At 36.6% G+C, this 20,599-nt stretch overlaps 1 protein-coding gene across 9 annotated transcripts in view; it reads left to right on the forward strand.

Moving 5' to 3' along the window:
- The window catches only part of enox2 (ecto-NOX disulfide-thiol exchanger 2), a 248,229-nt gene that overhangs the window by 167,607 nt on the left and 60,023 nt on the right, over positions 1-20,599 (forward strand). For all 9 annotated transcript variants that reach the window (XM_051127055.1, XM_051127057.1, XM_051127060.1 and 6 more), the window contains one exon: positions 11,951-12,106. In XM_051127055.1, the coding sequence (XP_050983012.1) occupies positions 11,951-12,106 (156 nt within the window). The remainder of the gene's footprint in view (positions 1-11,950; positions 12,107-20,599) is intronic.

Genomic DNA, 20,599 nt, shown 5'->3' on the forward strand with positions numbered 1-20,599 from the left:
ATTCCTGCTAGTGTCAGGGGTGAATTGCAGTGTGAAACTACAGATCTTCAGTTGCCGTTTTCCCACAAAGACACGCTGACTTATTCCGCTGGGAGATGGTTTGCATGCCTCATTTGAGAATAGCCAACATGCCTCATGGGGTCTAACTGTGTCATTCTTCAGCGCTGCTGCTGAGGGGGACGTTTGCGGAGGAAGGCAGAGACCGCGGTAGTGGTCGCCAGCAGCTCTCTGCTGTTAAATGCCAGGCTGATTCTTCTGACTCTCTTGCTCTTTTGATTGATGGCTGCCTTTTAATGCAGCTGCCCAAAGCGAATCGAGGTTTTAAAAGTACTGCATATTATTAGTGGAATATCCAGCACGCATTCCAGTACAGCATCAATATTTAAAGTGTTCAGAGTAATCACACAATAAATATTTGAAAAGCTGTTCTTGCGTTTTGCCGTAAATTTTGCTGCTTGTTCTTTCTTGTGTCTATTGCGTAATTTGAGATGATGGTCACTCTTAGACATTTAGTAGAATTTTACAACACCAAATACAACACAGGTTATTCCCAAACCTGTATGACTGTCAGTAATGAACATTCATAGTATTGTTATTGCAGGCACTTCAAAATAGTCCTATATGAATAATTCTAGTTACTTTGTTGTCTGAATTGTGTAGATTTTTAGAATGCTCAGCTTATTCTGACTCTCTGACAATTAGTGGCAATTAGTTTTTTTTTTCTTTTTTTTATAGGAATGCAAAAGACAGATCAGGAGTGCGTTTCCCAAAAGCATCGTTAGCCGACTATGGTCGCAAGTTCCATTGTTACCAACATAGTTCAACAATACAGTGTTTCCCGAAACCATAGTTCAAACGAACATTCACAAACAGCGTCACAAACTTGGAACTACGGCTCTCGACCTGTGGTTAGAAGCGTAGTTCCTTGTTAGAAAGACATATGGGCTCAATAAATTATGCTTTTGGGCATAATAAGCAAGCTAACATGCAGTACAATCTATATCTTTCACTCAATCTAAATATAAATTCATTTTAATCTATGTATTTTTAAGCTTCCTCTGTAAATGCCATTTTTGAATAGTGCACATACGCATAAATGCCTAAGGGAACCCCAGAGTATGACGTAAGAGGGAACCCGTGATGAATCAAACATCAAATAAAGCGAAATGACAGGGAACACAAAATAGTATATGAGTCACCAGGTGCCATGTTCAATATAGCTGCATTTTAGAGACCTCTAATCAGTTATGTAGTGTAAGTTATTACTCGGTGATGTCATTAACAACAGCCCTACATTGTTGAACTAATGTGGTTGAAACAACGGAGAATGCGACCGTGTTCAGGAAACAGTCATGAATAGCTAATTCGTTTCCACAACAATGCATCGTATAATGGAGGTTAATCAACTAATCAAGTTACGTCATTGTACAGGAAATGCACCCTAGACCGATACTGGAATCGACCGATAATGGCTTTAAATGTGAATATCAGCATCAGCCCAGTATAAAAAATTTTGCAGATATGTCTTGCCGATAAAAGGACTAACTCACATGTGCTCAGGGTGTGCTAGCAATTAGATCACATCAGTAGTTTGGCTTATTCTTAAAGCGTTTTGCTTGAATGAGGTTTAGATTCAGTGTTTTGGATCACTGCATTTAATCTGAGAATGCACAAAATGACACATTCTGACAGTAGGTGGCACTTATAGAAAAGCAAAAATAATTTTTTTAGGGCTGCAAAAGACCACAAAATCATGAGTATGTTTGGATTTAAATGTCAGAAGCTATAGCTTATATGAATAAAAAAAAAGACACTTGCAAATTCTGTAATTGTATATATACTGATTTATTCATTAATATGTAATATATTTTTAAAAACAAATCATGACTTTTAAAAGATGTTCAGAATTTTTACAACTCTATTGTCTTAGACTTTAGACCATCTACAAATGATAAATCTTAAAGTAAATTATGAAGGTTACCACTGCATTTTTCTGAGAAAAAAATGCAGTGATTGATAAATAAATAATTTCATTATTGTTTATTTAATTCTAACAAATAAGTTTTGGTTAAACACTAACCAAAATGTAAAATATTTTTTTTATAATTTCCGCAAAGGAGAATCGGATATCTGCAAAAATTCAATATTTTCCCTGTTTTTTACATTTTAATCTGGATTAAAACATGCCTTCTCTAAAAATATATCTAGATATTGGTTGAAAATGTTCTGATTATTTATTATAATTCTTCATAGAACCAATCAGCTCTTCTTCTTTACTAGTTATAGCATGAGATAGACTTGAATGAACATCAGAAGGTATCTTGTTTCAAACACTGAAAGACATCAGTACGTAGCATTTTTCAAGTTCAAGTCCACCGAATGTTATTCTACTCTCCTGTCTGATTGTTTGTCGGACAAAATGGCAGATTTTGTGTTGTGATTGGTCAGACCCCTTGTCAATCAAACTCCATGCAAAGGGTCAATTATTATGATATGAAGCGTGACAGCGAATCAGAACAATGTTTTCTTGATGTGCAAAAGCAGAGAGAGGGGGTCATATGTTAATGTGTTCTTGCTTGTGACGTCTGTACTGTAACAATTTCTTAATGAAACACATTTGCTGCATGTTTTTAAGAAACAAAATGGGTTTACAGACAAGGAAGCTAGTGTGTGGATTGAGTGTTGACACAGAACACCAAACTCCAAACTTTTGTTTCCCATGATTTGTCCCACTTTAGTCGATCTTATCTATTTACAAGGTACTGTGTATCTTCTCGTTTAAGAGACTCCTCCATGCTAGAGTCTCCAAAGTTGTTAGTTTTCTTCTGGAGTAGTTGTTTAACAGAGTTGAGACAAGAAAACATGGGTGTACTTTCCACATCTATTATTCCTCAGGCTTGAGAAAATCCTTCCTCGGCTTTGCTCTGAGAACAAATGTAAATAATCTCTGTTAAGCTTTACTGCCCTAGGATATTCCCCTGCCTTTCCTCAATCTAAACATGATCCTGAGGATCCAGCGGTGGGAAACGGTGTGTATTTGATCAATCTTCTTTTGATTAAACTAGGTCAGGTTCTAAACAAACGTATCGGTTTATTTATCTGGAGAGACCGTTTGTTGGTGAAGATCATCTGTCTTATAGGTGCCATGAATAAATATCTTCTCCAGCTCTAATTTTTTAACAGGCTACTTCTCTCGGAGAACAGGCCTGTAATTTCTCAGCCTGCCTTAATGTGCTGCGTGCCAGCCGAGAGCAGGTTCCATAATTCATCAGTCCTGCGCCTATTACCTCGGTGCCAGAGCGCGAGCAGACCTGCACCTGCTGCCGTGAGGCACATTAAAGGCCTCAACAGAGGGCCACGTCCATCCTGCCTAACACGGAACCGTCACATTACTCTTAAACTACTAAGAGAGGTGGGCTAGCGGCCTGATTCAACTTTCTCATGCTCAAGACTTAGGTGAAGATTTTTAAATGTTCATTGACTACTAAAAGTATGCCATTCAGAGTGTATCTCCACCCCCTATATTTTGGTGTTTCTCAGACACCATCAAAACATTTAGCGTGGTCCGCTCAGATCTGTCAGTCTTTTTTCAGCTCGTCCAATAGCGAGAGTTTGGGGGCGTGGCTACTGTAGCAGGCTGAGTCAGAGCGTGTTTAGCCGATATGGGATCATGGCTGATGTGTTACATGCAAATAAAAAAATCAGATTCCTTAACAGCCGGTTGCAGCAAGAACGATAACTATAAAGATAACTATATTAGCATCCGATCAAATATCGTCTGCTTATTCTGAGCACTGAGCCACTTTAAATTCTCAAGCTTGTTATAGCAGGATTGATTCTGATTGGGTGTCAGTGTTATTGTTCATCAGCTGAAAAAAAAAAAATAGTTTTGATTCCAAAAATATAGTTTCTCTGTGCCTTTATCGTTCTAGCTGTGACTCTGCTATTCTTTAATATTGAGAGCGATTTTTAGAACTATATTGGCATTATCTATATGTTATCTTTCTTGGTGTGAACAGGCCAAAATTTGAAGATTTGCCAAAGACATACAAAAACTAGGGTAAATATTGGCAGTGCTTTCACAAGATGGAGGAATTTGATGAAACACTTGGGTTTCAGTCACCAAACTTATAGAGTGTCTTCTCAGCCGGAAGCGAAACTTAAGACTTGACATATACACAGTGCATGCATGTTACTTTTGAATAGGAGAGAATGCAATGTGCAATATGGTGGAATATTTTCTGCCTTCTAAATAAACAAGCCCATTGCCACTTGGTAAAGTCATTGCATCACTGCAGCTGCCATTAATAGCTCCAACTGCCAAACAGTGTTCTGAGACGCACACTTAGGACTGCACGTGCACATTGGCTGGTCTAGCCTCAAAAATCAGCTTTTTTTAATTCTATTTGAGCATAAGATGATTTTGTTGCTAATTTGAAATGATTTTTGAAATGTACTATTTGCAGCACCTCCAGGCAATTATTTCTGGCATCCAGACCAAGTCCTGTCTCCTTAAATGGGGAAATACTGAATTCTCAAAAACTGCTTGCAGTTTAGAATTCAGTATTTCCCCATTTAAGGAGATAGGACTTGGTCTTGGATGCCAGAAATAATTGCCTGGAGATGTTGCAAATATGGCACCCAAGTGAACAGACTTGAAAGTGGCTATGATGAAACTCAAGTTTTTGTCACACATGTTGGCTCTTCACTTCACTATTTGGAACTTTCCTATGTAGAATTTATGTTCTTTAAATAGACACTGGAGAGTGTGACATCATATCATGACTTTTACAGTGTTATGGAAGCCAGATAGGGCCAAAAGTGTTTAAATGAACACTTGAAATTTTATTGGCTTTTGTGCGAGTTGTTGCCTTAACAAGGACAAACAGTGTGTGTTGAGATGGTCAGATTTCGCATTTGAGAGTTCTACAGATGGTGGCGCCAGGAGCAGATTTGGTAACGCTGAGGAGGTGGAGCGTGGGAGTATTAAAAATCTAGAAATTTGAACCATTAAACGACTATTGTTTTACATTAATAAGTGCAGCTACTAATAATATTACATGTTAATTTCGTGTTTATTATGTTTATACAGATTTGACAGTAAAGCACTATGCTTGAGTTGGGAAGCATACAAAATTTACTTTTATTAACAACAGTAACATGCAAAATCAAATTTTTATATAAAACATTTATATATTCTACTCTTCTACTCTCATTAAATGTACCATTATTCTTCTATAGTATTATTTGGAACTGACCAACAACTTCAGTGACTGTATGATTTAGTCGCCTCACAACTTAAAGAAAAGTTTTGTGTTTTTCTTTGTGACTTTTCTTTCTTCATACATGAAGAAAAAGTATACAATTCTGACAACATCTGATTTCTTGATGATTTTATAGTAGTGATTTTATAATTTCAAAATATGAGAAAAAAGTAGAAATGAATGACTAATAAGTGCTCCTCTGCTGTCATCTACTGGTTATAATTATGATTTGATGTATTTATTTAATTTTACATAAGCGTTTGTTTACCACAAAGTATATTTTGGTCATCCCATTAAAAATAACATTCAAATTGGATCATTTTAGAGCTTTAAAGTGCTGGAAACAGTTGTGTGAAATGCTTGAAAGTCACTGAAAAGTGCTTGAGTTTCTCTTTCAAAAGGTTTGACAAACCCTGAAATGAATACTGTAATAACATTCAACTATTTCCGCCACTAGGGATGGGCGATATGGGCTTAAAAATTTATCACAGTAATTTCTGGCATTATTGCGAAAATGATATTGATGACGATAATTCAGGAAATCCTGTTACTTTAGAGAAAAGTATTATCTTTCCTATTTTTACACAAAATAGAGCATAACTGAGTACACACGTACAATGTAATGACTGTTTAATTCACTGGAAGCCGGAGGGCGCCCTTGCACAGAAACCCCACATATGCTTTATAGCAGAAGTAATAGTACTGACTACGCTCCAGGAAATCTCTAATCCAGTTATCGTTGTATAGAATGCAGATGGAGAAATTTTAACTGAGGAATCTTGACAATAAATATACAATTGCTACAATATATGCTTTGTCTGTGTTCTTCAAGCAATCTTGGGTATTTTCATTAAAATAAAGTATATTTATAATGAAATGCTAATCGACACAGCTTCTGGTTTTCTGGCATACGTCAGCACTGTTTATAACATAAACATTATAACATCTTGGCAGAATTTGAATTATTCTCAGTAGATCTCGCAGCATCCTTATTCATTGTGAGATGAATTCAAATGCTTTTTACTGGATCTTGCAGCACTGTGTAGTAACAGTGTGCGAAATCAACTTTAGTTCCTGAGTAAAGTTGTTCTGAGCACACACAACTGTGTTTATGTTGCAGTCTGAGCTGATAAACGGTCCGCGCTGTGCATCTCGAACATAGCACGGTTTTGTTACGCTTTTGTTTTGTTTGCCGTTTTATGTTTCTCACATGAAACAGATTTGGCAGTGCTTATCAGTTGAACAATGCAGTGGTCACGCTATGGCGATCGCTCACAAAATTTAGTCACACCGGTAGAAAAAATAGTAGCCTAGACTGTTGGCCCCATCTGCATTCCATAGTGTCAGTAGAAATTTCGGCGTATGACTGTCGCCAGAAAATATGTTTTATTTTTGTAATTCCACTAGGTGACACTAGTAGCTCTGCATTCTTAACCTTTAAAATTGTATATAGTGAAGATGGTACCACAAACCTCTGAAACTGAATTTGTGGGTGGCTTTATGATGTCAGATTGACCTTGCTGTGCTTCAGAAATCCAACTCCAAACTCTATAGCTTCAGCTCTCTTCAGAGATACTTTTGGTCAAAAGCAGATTTCCACTGCGTATGGCATCTGGCAGTGCGGCCAAGCTGCCTTATTTTTGTCTCTTCCATAGAGAGCGTATTGCTCCAACAGTCCTGATCCTCACCTTGACGTGATCTTCTGCTGCACTCATGGATCAGCACTCTTTTTCGAGAACAGGGGATTCTTCCTTCCTGACTCTTCATGTAGGGCAGAGTCTCTTTTGGATGGACGGCTTCTGTACTTTGACACTGGCTGAGGCAAGTCTTACAAGACTTACTAAAGGACGTCCTGTCCTAGATAGATTGCCAGCGGTTCGAAATGTTCTGTATTTGTAGATAGTATTTCAGACTGTGGAGAGATTGACTACAAAAGCCTTTGAAATGGCTGCCTGGACTGGCGAGCCTTTTTTTGATGTATCCACGCAACTCTCTCTAATAGTGCTCTAATCTGGTTTGGCGCACCTGATTCTAATTTTGGATATTGCAGAGATAAAAGTAATGGTGTCGATTTTCCACATGTTGACGTCATATCTTCAGATGTGGGAGTTGGGTTTTTAATACACTTTTCTCTTCATTTGTTAACATGATGATCCATTTTTCTTTTGTCTAACCCTTTTATAGAGTATGAATACTGCTTCTCAATGCTCCTTCTCACATCCTTCTGTTTCTTTCTGTTTTTTATCTGGTTAGCATGCCAGTAGCCCCTGATTATAGATATTATAAAACATCTTTCTTCAGTGACTATTCAAATATACACTAGCATCTAAACGTTTGGGGGTCTGTAAGATTTTTGAATGTTTTTGAAAGGGCTCCTCATGCTCTCTTAGGCTGCATTTATTTGATCAGTACAATATTGAACTATTTTTACTGTTTTTTTTTTTTTTTTTTTTTTTTTTTTACTTCAGAATGTCGTTTATTCCTGTGATCAAAGCTGAATTTTCACAAGCCCTTATTATTGAGCCTGTTTGTGTCCCTGATGCTTTGCTTATTGTTGCTTAAACAGAAGGGATAAAGGAATCATAGGCTGAAAATGATGCAAGTCTTTCTCAGCAGTGCGTTCAAAACCTTGAGCTGTGTATCTTCTGTATCCTCACTTTATCTTATTGCTTGGTCACGCTGGACATGCAACTTCACAAGGATTTGCCCCTGGTTGTTTTCTGTTTGGGATCGAAAGGTTCAGCTTTGAAAGTTTTTCACAGTCTGCTGTGTTCCTTTGCCTGCGATTAATATTTCCCTTTCAAAACCATATCCTTTGAAAAATCCCTTTTTACCCTTCAGATTTGAATGGCGTGTGATTATCAGGGTTTTCCCTGCTCGTTCACATGCATTAGCTTCATTGATCATATTGCATAGCTGCAATGAATGCATTTGATGTTAATTATGTTTGCATAAAATATGGGTTATTGATCATTCAAACATCCTGGATCTTTTAAATTCAGCACAGAATTATCTATGTTTAATTGCTGTAAGAAGTCAAACTAACTCAACATAATTAACACCTCATTTATATAGCACTAGTTAAAATATTCAGACTGAGTAGACCACTGCTGAGCCGGGAATGTGTTTCTAATGAGAATGTTTGTTTCCTGCTCTTTCACAGATATTGTTTTGCTTTCATCAGACTCTCTTAATGATTTAACTCATATCTTGTAATATCTGAAAGCAAACAAGGCCTGTTTTTCATAATATCTGAGAACAACAGTTGTGACTTTCTTGTTCCTAATAGATTATGTAAAGGAATAGTTCACTCAAAAATAAAATGAGTTGAAACCTTACTCTCCCTCAGGCCGTCCAAGATGCAGTGAGTGGGTGCCGTCAGAATGACAGTCTAAACAGCTGATAAAAACATCACAATAATCCACAATTAATCCACTTTACTCCAATCCATCAATTAATATCTGTGTTTGTAATAAAGAAACGAATCATTAGGATGTTTTTAATATCACATCATTGCTTCTGAGTGAATTTTGATGTGAGAGCATAGCAGGGGATGGACTTTTTCACTGGAGGAAGCGTTATTATGAATGTTGGATTGGTGTTTTGGCCAGATGCGTCAATTTAACGTTACCTTAATGGCAGGTTTGTTTCTTACAAATGCACCTTTTGGCTTCACAAGACATTAACTATTGGACTAGAGTGGTGTGGATTACTTATAGATTATTGTGATGTTTTTATCATCTGTTTGGACTCAGTCTGTCAGCACTCATTCACTGCAATGGATCCATTGGTGAAGTGTTTTAATAGTATGTTTAATAGTATGGTGGTGTTTAGATGACGTGGTTTTCAATGAAAACCAAAAAACTTTGTGTTTTGGCTGTTCATTTACAAAACCATGGTGTTATGTGAGCCTGCAAATGCAAACTTTAGAAAATGAAAGTTTTTGAAAACAATACTGTTATCATCGACAGTATGTATAAACAGAGTAAACGCAAATTGTGTATGTGTAGACGTGTAGCGTTTATTTACAAAGTGACATCGGCAATTACAGACCTGGCATAATACAGTGCTTTTAGTTGTTTTCACACATTCGTGTGAAGGTGGATTGTTTGACAATGCTGTCGTCTGCACACAAACTTTTCAAAAACACAAAGAAAAAACGTTTCCATTTTTAGTACAGTCGTTGTTATGTAAACAAAACATACCCTAAGACACAAACTCATCTGCATCTTGGATAGCCTGAGGGTGAGTACATTTTCAGCAAGTTTTCATTTTTGAATAAACTATTCCTTCCTTTAATGAACCTGCAACATTTCTGTGAATAAAACAGGTGCTTTTTCTAAAACAAAAGCATGATCATATATAATTTAATTTGCTTTGGCAGGCTACAGTTTTGCATTGTTTTGGCAGCCGAAAAAATTGGCCATGCAGGAAAAGCCCTAATTATGTGTACTGATTTAGATTTGCAGTCCTAGAATACACAGCAGAAGCCGCAGCATCCATACCACTAAGGGCCATCTTATCTTTTGCTTCCATTAGTAGCTGAGAGACAGAAATATCAATACTAACAGAGTCATTAAGGAGGACAATGTGGCCGTCTGCTCCTCTGTCTCTACATGCTGCACATCCTGTCCCACTTCTGTTAATGGTTCACCTAGAGAGGCAGTGCTCCGGCCCTGTGGCCCTCACCTCTCAGACACATCTGCCATTTCAGAGTTTATCCTCGCACTCCAGCCGACCCTCCAGAGAGACAGCTTCGTGTCCAGCAGTGAAAATCATGAAAGCGTTCATGTTTTTACATTTGACTTTCCTGTCTCAATTAGTGTCTGATACGATCTTCTAATAGATTTTCTTAACGTTAAATTAAGTTGTCTGATGTAATAGAGTTGACCTCAAGTGTTCAGTCATATGAGAGCATTTTATAGATGAGATCAGTGGACTCTGTGCTTAGATTTCTATATTTCTCTGCCATTTTATCATGTTTCATATTTTGGAAGGTTTTTTCCGCCTTGTTTTCTTTTCAGACATTTTAACAATATGCTAATCAAAGTGTTTAAGCTGTCTATCACTTACAAAGCTTAATGACAATATTAAATCATTCTAGCAGCAACATACTAGCATGTTAATCAGGCTAAAACATGTTATCGACATGTTAACAACATGCTAATCATGCTAGCAACATGTTAATCAAGCTTGCATGGTAACATATTAATCATGTTAGCAACAGGTTAATCATTCTAGAATCGTGTTAACAACATGTTAACATGTTTTAATAACATGGCATCATGTTAGCAGCATGCTAACAACATACAAATCTTGCAGGCCCTGGTGAAAAAAAAACAGCATATGCTGGTAGGTATGTTTTGATGCTGGTTTAAGCTGGTCATTTGCTGGTTAAAAATGGTCCTTAGCTGGTTTATCCTGGTCATGTTGCTGGTCAAGGACCAGCATAAACCAGCAAAGGACCAGCTTAAACCAGCATCAAAACATGCCTACCAGCATATGGGGTAACATGTTTGCAACATGCTTATGATAACATCATGCTAATCTTATTGGAATTATGTTAACAACATGCTAACAACATGCTAATCTTGTTAAAAACATGCTGGCAATTATGCTAACAACATGTTAATAACGTTAATTGTTATAAAATGTTCTGGCAACATGGTAACATGTTAATCTCATTGGCATTATGTTAACAACATGCTAACAACATGTTAATCATGTTATCGACATGTTAACAACATGCTAATAACATGCTAACAACATGCTAATCTTGTTAGAAACATGCTGGCAGTATGCTAACAACATGTTAATAACATTTTAATCATTATAAAATGTTCTGGCAACATGTTAACATCATGTTAATCTCGCTGACATTATGTTAACAACATGCTAATCATGTTAACGATATGCTAGCAACATGCTATCAGCATCTATCTAATCTATGTAAACTTTCAAACGTTGAGCTTTCAAACTTTACTCATCTAGTTGACTTTTTCGTATTTTATTTTTGTATTTTATTTTATAATATAAAATATTTTATTATAATATTTTAGTTTATTATTTGTATATGTAGATTTTAGACTTTAAATATAAGCCCTGAAGTGTCTTATTGCATTACAGTATGGTGCATTTATTTACAGTGCGATTTACATTTCATAGATCTTTACTCTCAGAACTTTTTTGCTTTTTTTTTTCCCCTTGCCAGAGGCAGAGCTTGTTTATCTTATGTGGCTGTAAATAAGGGAAATATTTGAAGTATGCGAGTTGAGTGCTCTTAGTAAGGTTAGACAGACTTATAAACTCTCCACAGGTGCGGGAGAGACCGCAGAGAGCGAGGGCTTCGGCATTTCCATTTCAAAGAGCTCCACGCTGTCATGCAGCTGTAGTCTAAACCAATACCTGTAAATGAAAGCCAGTGTTCACTTTTTTTGCCCACAGATGGACCAGTTGCGCATAGTAACAAGCCAAGGCAAACAGCTGGGGGAATGAGTCAGTAAAAACCTATTCATTCGGAAAGCCTTTTAAATATGTATTAGACTTATTTGTTTATTTATCTTTGAGGGAGAGTGTTTAGCTCTCATAGCTTTAATTTGTGCCACAGCAGAACAGTGCCAGCGTGCAGACCGAAGCGGCTTTTATTCACTCAGTCCTCTGTGATGTCCTCTCTTCTGTTCCTGCAGATTTTGACCCCAGCCTCGGCATGATGACTGGAATTGCTCCGATGAACCCCATGATGCCCGGCCTTGGGATCGTGCCCCCGCCGGTTTCGCAAGACATGCCCATCGTGAAGGAAATCATCCACTGCAAGAGCTGCACGCTTTTTCCACCCAACCCCAGTGAGCGTCTCTCTTTCTCTCTCTCTCTGCTGTGTTCCAAAACCTAACGAGCTGACTCCACAGGCAGCGTTTTAAAGCATCTTAAGATGCATTGTTTTAGCCAAATACAAAGGCGCATGAATCCTTCACTGAGAAGGGAATTTCAGAATATAATGCAACAAACTCAGTTATACTGATTATAAATAACTTTTATGCAATAATGTAGGCTAATACTAAAAGTTATGTAAATATGGGGTTACGCATTATTTTGATGGTCTACTTTAGACATTTTTCCAGCTGGAAGTAACTTGGCAACTACGTGTCAACTTACTCTCATTAGAATATTAGTAGACTGTTTAACTAAGTGAAAAAGCACATTGCACTTGTTGATAATATTCATTTACAAAAGACTTATGTTTTTATACGGTACACAGATGTCACAGTTCAGTACGTACCTCGGTTTATTAAAAAAAACAAAAAACAAATCTCAGATCTTCACAGCGCGGATCATGAATCATTTGATTTAGATTGGGACTTTGGTGCGGATTTGTAAATCATTAGTTTCATATCAGGATTTCGGAGCAATTTTGTCAATCTTTATTTTCAGATTTTTTTTTTCTTGAACAGTAGAAAACATCAAACCATTAAGACAGCTGTAAAAACAAAACAAAGAAAAAATTATACACTAATGCAAAGCCCTTAAGAAAATTAACCGTGGTTTTACTATAGTAAAAGTGTAGTATACTTTGTAGTAATTTAGTAGTAATACTTAGCATGTGCGTGCTTCACTTTATTTTTGCCATTTTTTTGTTAGTATGATTTTATCTATTTCTCTTTTTTTTATTTGAAATAGAAGACATAAGTGAGATCTCTGGATATCATAAAACTAGTGCTTAAAGTCCTTGAAAGTCCTGGAATTTCATTTTACAGTATCTGTACGAACCCTGACTTAACACATTCACACTTTGTGATCTTATAAGTATATTTTAGACAATATACTTAAAAGAGGGTACTTTCATGAAACACACTTAAGTAAACTAAGCACACTTCTCCTTTTTAAGTACACTAGTGCACTAATAATGTTAAACAAAAAGGTTTACTTTAAAGTACATTTGAAATCATTGTTCAATATACATTTGTTGTCTTTTAAAGAAAAGCAGTTGTTAAAGAACATAAAATACTTGAATGTTATTATTAGTATGATTGTGTAATAGCAAATATATTTAAAGAATTAATTTCTATAGAAATTGAAGTATATCTTAGCTAAATTTCTGTATAGTTGGTAGTACACTTTAACCACATTTCAAGGGCAATGGAAGTAATTATGGAATTACAGTATAAAGATGCACTTAAGTCCTACTTAAGTGGGTCAAAAAAGCACTCTCAACTAGAGTTAATTTCATTGTAATCCACATGCATTTATTGTATTGAAGTACGTTATTTTCTGTAGTAAGCATTCATTTAAAAAGTATGCTAAAGAGTACTTCTTTTCACAAGTTTTTTTTTTTTTTCTTCCCGAAGTTGGTTAGGATCCCACCTCAGTAGTCAACTGCCTATGTAGGCCGCAGGCAGCAAGGCAGCTCACTAGGTTTGAGAACAGATCTTAGATCTCACTCCATTTAACGTGCATGCAATGATAAGCAGTATTTGTAACCCTCATGCATTTTAAATGATATTATTGACTTGAGCGATTTGATCTGAAATGCTGACCCGATGAAAACACCGATATAGCCACGAGCAACTATCCAGCTCGTATATGATTTAATATTATAATTCCATAAAGATTTCGATCTCCACAGCCTAGCAGCGCATGTCACCTTGATGAGATGCAGATGCGATTGTAAAAGCCAGCTGCCAATCAAATCGTCAGGCTGACGCTTGATAGAAGGGCTGTGTTTTTATTTGAGAGAGGAGCTGTCATCCGTTCTTCCATATTTACCCCTATATCCCCACATCCCACCAGCTGAATAAGCTCATCTGAATTCGTCTCCTGTCATAGAGAGAGAGGTCAGGCAGAAGAATGAAACAGGAGGGGGCTGTCCGGGGGGACCGGGGTGAAACTCTGACTGTAATTGGACAGTTGACCTCTAAGGAGACTGAGGTATTCTGGCATGTAAAATATGCCACACAGCAAGAGGAGGGTCAGAGGAGACCGTGATTACCTGGGAGAGCCCGCGTCCTTCAAACAGCTGAGCGTTCAGCCTGCGGATCACGCGCCACGTGCACATCTGTAATCACAGGCTAGGCGCTCTCATAACGCTACGGTCAGCCTCACACGCAAAGTGTCCTAACCCGTCTGCCTAAAAGAGAGTGACGGACTGACACGCCTGCTCCGCGCGCTCTAATACGCAAACAAACGATCTGAGACGTTGATTGATGCCGTACGAGAGGAGCATTCAAAAGCCAACAAAACAATCCTCACCTGGCCTCAAGTGAAAAGTATTCTTTTCAGCAAAAACAACAATTACCAGTCAAAGCATCTTCAAAAAAGTTTGCAAAAAAACAAAGACTGAATAACAAATGGAGGCTCTGTTACAAAACCAAGTAAACTGCCTAGGGAAGCAATGTTTTGAGAAATATGCTTTCTCCAAATTCTCAGGAAGCATCGCATGTTTTCTTTTGGTTGTGGTAAAGGAAATCCTAGAATGCATTGTGACTAACTCAAACAAAATTTGGCCTAAGGTGCTGTGGTTGCTTAATATAATATTGTGCTGTTAGCAACATGGTAATGCCAGAATCAAGTACATGTGGAGTAATAACTGGGAACTAGCCTCTCCGAGGCCTGACGTCACGCCCACTGTGTCTGTCGTTTTGCTCCTCCCGCCACACTTAATAATAGAGAAGTTAAAAACAAGCAAAAATATTTTTATTTAGGTCCATTTAAAAAACATTTTATTAATGTCCTTACTTTTACTTTTGACCAATTTAATGCATCCTTTCTGAAGAAAAGTATTCATTTCTTACATTTCTTACTGACCCCGGTACCATATATTATTAGCATCAAAAGTCTTTGAAAGCAGAATGGCATTGATAATGTTACAGCTGGTAAATTGTAACTTTTTATTTTATTTTATTTTGGCAGTTATTCTAAAACATTTTAGCTCCCTTTTTTCCCTTTTGAGTTTTGCCGAAATAGAATGTTCGCCACAATATGAACCAAAACAAAATAGAATTACAGAAAAAAACATAAATGTGACCCTGAACCACAAAACCAGTCTTAAAGGAGACGTCCACTTCCAGAACAAAAATTGACAGATAATGTACTCACCCATTGTCATCCAAGATGGTCATGTCTTTCTTTCCTCAGTCGTCAAGAAATAGTTTTTTGAAGAAAACATTTCATGTAATTTTTTTCCATATAATGGACTGATATGGTGCCCCGAGTTTGAACTTCCAAAATGCAGTTTAAATGGGGCTTCAGACAGTCCCAAATGCAGTTGTAAACGATCCCAGCCAAGGAAGAAGGGTCTTATCGAGCGAAAGTAAAGATCATGTTCCTTTAAGATCTTTTGTAAATTTCTTACCGTAAATATATTAAAACGTAATTTTTGATTAGTAATATGCATTGCTAAGAAGTTCATGTGGACAACTTTAAAGGCGATTTTCTCAGCCAAATATTGTCCTATCCTAACAAACCATACATCAATGGAAATAAATCTCAATTTCAAAAAATTGACACTTATGACTGGTTTTGTCGTCCAGGGTCACAAATGACAAAAACTGTTCAACGTTATATTAACGCTACCTCATGAAGTCCATGCAGATTGAAGCTAGTTTATATCAGTGTGTCGTACTACGAGTTTGTAAGAGTTTATGTTGTGTCGTTTGTTATCAGTACGAACTCTGTGAAACTGAAAAGAACTCTGGCTATTGTTCAAGAGCACCCCATTGTGTGTATAATGTTGTAAAGCCTCAGTTCAGCTTTCACTTTAAAGGTTTTCTCTGTAGCTGAAAGAATGTTTTGAAAGAATGTTTGATCGTCTGTAAAGGAATCTGATTTTCTTTAGCAAAGCGACCTTGTCATCATTCACCAGGATCGATTCTTCAATTGACAACAGAAGCAGCTCGCTGTATATTGATCCTAGAAACACAGCACAACAACAACATGAAAAGCCCGGTTCATATTCCCTCCCCTTCTTTCAGCCGCAGATTAGAAATGAATGAAACCCGGTCACTCCTGCCTTCCCTTCTGGGCTCGGTGATCAAGCAGGTAATTATGCTAAGATCATACAGGAGAAAGACAGGAAGGAGGACGCAGAACAAAGGCCCCGCGTGTTTCTGGGTGCGTCAGATTTTGGGAATGTAGTTTTTAATGATGAGGAACTTGAAAGAGACGGCCATCGCGATAAACGCGCCGAACGCTGTCTGATGAGATCTGGGCATATCCATAAACACGAGCGTCTCCTCTCATCTCGTTCAGACGGAACAGGCTATCACACGCATATCTCGCATTGTAACGAGTCTCCTTTTTTCCGCACCAGTCCGTGCAGAAGTGGATTTAATAGCTGGTGACAGCTGTGCTCTCCTGACTACGGCATACAGTAATGCGGAGCAATCATTCATGGTTATTCTCACCTCAGTTGCCAGAAAAAATTACCCAAGTCCTTTTCCCAAGGGCCCGCGATGGCTCATGCCATTTAACATGAAATTTTACAAACTCCAGCCTCTCCGCATCAACACCTGCTCTCTTATTTGTTGCACGAGTCTCTTTTCCTCTCTAACCCGTTTTCATTGCTTGTTCAGCATTCCTTCACCATCTCTGTCAAAGTCATACACCCTTTTCTGTCTGTCTGCTCTCATGCCCTTCAAGGCAAAATATGATGGGAGATATCAGCATTTATACCATATGTCAGTCATCAGTGCTTTTTAAAGGGCAGCGGCGTTCGCCTTGATTGGAGCTGTAATAAAAACACACAGGCTTATTGCTGTCAGCTTCACCCCTTGTTATTTATTAGATCTGACCGATGGGGATATTTGAAACCTCCGTGTTTTATTCGACTCGTGGTCCCAGTGGATCAGCGCAGAGCTGAGCTTAAATCTTTCCTTGTCTGATTTTCTAATAAGGATACAGGCAGCTCCTCTTGCAATTATGCTGATTTTTGCTTTGTGTTTTCGGTCACGGTCACATATTGTGTTACTTGTAATATTCAGTGGCCCTAAAATGTATTCGGATACTCGAGTGTCTCTTAGGAATATGTAAATGTAATTAGTAGTATCAAACAAAAAAGCTTTTTAATTTAATTTTCTTTTAAATAACTCTTTTTAATATATTTTTTTGTCCTCAAGTAAAGTTCATCACGGTTATTTATGCACTAAAGTCTGCACTATATTAAATAATTCTGAAATAAATACTATTTATGATGTTTAATAGCATATATACACTACCAGTCAAAAGCTTTTGGACAGTAAGATTTGTAATGTTTTTAAAGAAGTCTCTTCTGCTCACCAAGCCTGCGTTTATTTGATCCAAATTACAGCAAAAACAGTAAAATTTTGAAATATTTTTACTATTTAAAATAACTGCTTTCTATTTGAATGTATTTTAAAATGTAATTTATTCCTGTGATTTCAAAGCTGAATTTTTAGCATCATTACTCCAGTCACATGATCCTTCAGAAATCATTCTATATGATCTGATTTGCTGCTCAAAAAAACATTTATTATTATTATGTTGAAAACAGCTGAGTAGATTTTTTTTCAGGTTTCTTTGAATAGAAAGTGCAGAAGAACAATATTTATCTGAAATAGAAATCTTTTGAAACATTATAAATGCCTTCATCATCATTTTTGATCAATTTAAAGCATCCTTGGTAAATAAAGGTATTAATTTCTATAATTTCTTTCCTTAAAAAAATTAATAAATAAAATAAAATTATACTGACTCCAAGCTTTTGAATAGTATAGAGTATAATGTTACAAAAGCATTTTATTTCAGATAAAGATCTTTGGATCTTTCTATTAATCAAAGTATCCTGAAAAAAAAAGTCCTCAACTGTTACATTTTAAAATATATTCAAATTGAAAGCAGTTCAAAATATTACTGTTTTTGCTGTACTTTGGATCAAGTAAATGCAGGCCTGTTGAAGATACAGTATATATATATATATATATATTATTTGTAATATTTTAAGTAAATGTGATTCTTTTGATTTTCTATTCATCAAAGAAACCTGAAAAAAAATCACAGTGTCGATTAATGTTTATTGAGCAACAAAATCAGCATATCACAATGATTTTTAATTAATTTTTATTTATTTATTTATTTTGGTGTGTGTGTTTGTGTTTGTGTTCAAATTGACTGACACTTGGAATGATATTTTGTTGCAGTGGCTTTTAGACATTTTAATAACTGTCATGTGACCTTTGCCACTGTTGTTTTTAGTAGCTGACGGTCTGATATGAGCCTTTCAGCCAGTGCTGATGTCTAGAGGGTGAGGAGCTAAATGTTGTCTAATTAGTCTGTCTGAATGATATATTAGTCTATCACTAGTTATTTTGGACCAATCCTCTGTAATTACAAAAAACAGATGCATTAGATTTGCATTATTATCTGAGCAGGTAAACAAATGAAATGTTTGTTATTGATGATGGCTGATAATGGAATAAGTTCTGCTCCACAGTCAGACTCCGTACTCTGGCGGACAGACTGAATCTCCTCTGGCCTGGATGTCTGTCCCGCAGCTCCAGCGCTGCTACACACTGTCCCAACCCATCTGTCTTAGTCTGCGTCTCTCCACAGCCCCAGCTTGACTCAGCTCCATCTCTGCATCGCCACCGCCACCTCATTCTAGTCTACTGTGCTTAATAAATGGTCATCGACCGCCTTTCACTCACTGTCGTTTGAAAGGCCCGGCTCTCTGAAGGACATTGAGTTCTTGGAGAGAGAGAACGAGACCAACCACGGCAAATATCATCCGTTTTCTCTGCAGAGCCTGGAAACCCACCGACCGCATGAAAGGATAGCAGTGATTCAGTGCCCAGTTGTAGATGCACCTTCCACCGTGGGGTCAGCCTGCATATGCTGCCTTTCACTGGCTTCTAAAGCTTCAGTCTGCCCTGGCTCTGGGCCTGAGACTGACCTTTATATCAGGCAAAGCTTTACTCGTCCAAGAGCCGAGAGGGCCGTGTCACTGCGTTTCTGTAAGACTCGGTTTGCCAAGGGCACTGCCAGTCTGGCCTGTTTCCTCACTTCATCCCACTCATGACACATATCACCCACACCTCGCTCTGCTACACCCGCCTGTGCCTGCAGAGCCCTTTAACCTCACTTATACACACTGCTGCCTAAAATAACTACTGGCAATGTCTGAAATACTCGCTTTTGTTCGTTAGATACCAGTATGGTATTTAATAATATTTTAAATTTGCTTTTATTTTTTTATATTTTCAGTTTTCATTTTACTTTAGGTTTTAAGTTTTAGTAGTTTTGCTATGCACTTTGGTCTTTTTTCTTTCTTTTAATATTTTTATTTAGCGTTATTTTTATTTTCAGTTTTCAATATAGCACTTCTTTAGAAATTATTTTATTTTCAGTTTTATTTAAAATTTTTTTTTTAATTCTGTTAATGGGAATGATTTTTAGTTTCTGATATATCCTGATATATATTAGTGCTGTTAAACAATTAATCACGATTAATCACATCCAAAATAAAAGGTTTTGTTTATATAATATGTGTGTATACTGTGCATATTTATTTTGTATATGTAAATACACAAACATACAGTATATATTTGAAAAATATCTACATGTATTTACATTCATATATTTATATTCGTATAATTCGTATTATGTATAAATCATTTAATATATAAATGTATGAAAATGTAATATATAAATTTTCCTTAATTATACATGCATGTGTGTGTATTTATGTATGCATAATAAAAATACTCAGTACAAACATTTATTATGTAAACAAAAAACATTTTTTTTTGGATTCGACTATCGGAATTTTATATATATATATATATATATACACATTATATATTGTATGTTTGAATTAAATATTTTTGGGCATTGTTGATGTTTAAAAATCAGTCTAAAAAGTATTTTCAACCATCATGTTTGAATCAAGCTAAAGAAAAAGATGGTGTGATTGAATGTTGTCATCAAACCTTGCTTGCTTCTTTTGGCCAGTGTTCAGATATCAACTCCAATCTAGGCAGCATAATTGGAAAACATAGACAAAATTCAAATTAAACCTTAACAGCATTTCTGGATTTCATAGAATATGCGAGTGCCTGAATCAAACCTAGACACTTTAGTGCATCACAAATTATTCAAACCAAACATATTTGGACATTTTAGGTACAGTATGTTAGTTTGAAATGTAGTATTTTGGTTACACCTTCCAACATTTCATCACAGTGTGTGAAAATGCAAATTCTTAAAATGACGCAAAAGTATGCAGCTTACTCTGTTTAGACATTCTGTGATCGTTGTGATTATTAAAATGTGCCTTTGAATTCTAAAAATCTATTTAGGTTCAGTATAATTGCTTAAACCTTGCTGTG

This window comes from Labeo rohita, chromosome 14, assembly GCF_022985175.1.
Source record: "Labeo rohita strain BAU-BD-2019 chromosome 14, IGBB_LRoh.1.0, whole genome shotgun sequence".
NCBI classification, from domain to species: domain Eukaryota; kingdom Metazoa; phylum Chordata; class Actinopteri; order Cypriniformes; family Cyprinidae; genus Labeo; species Labeo rohita.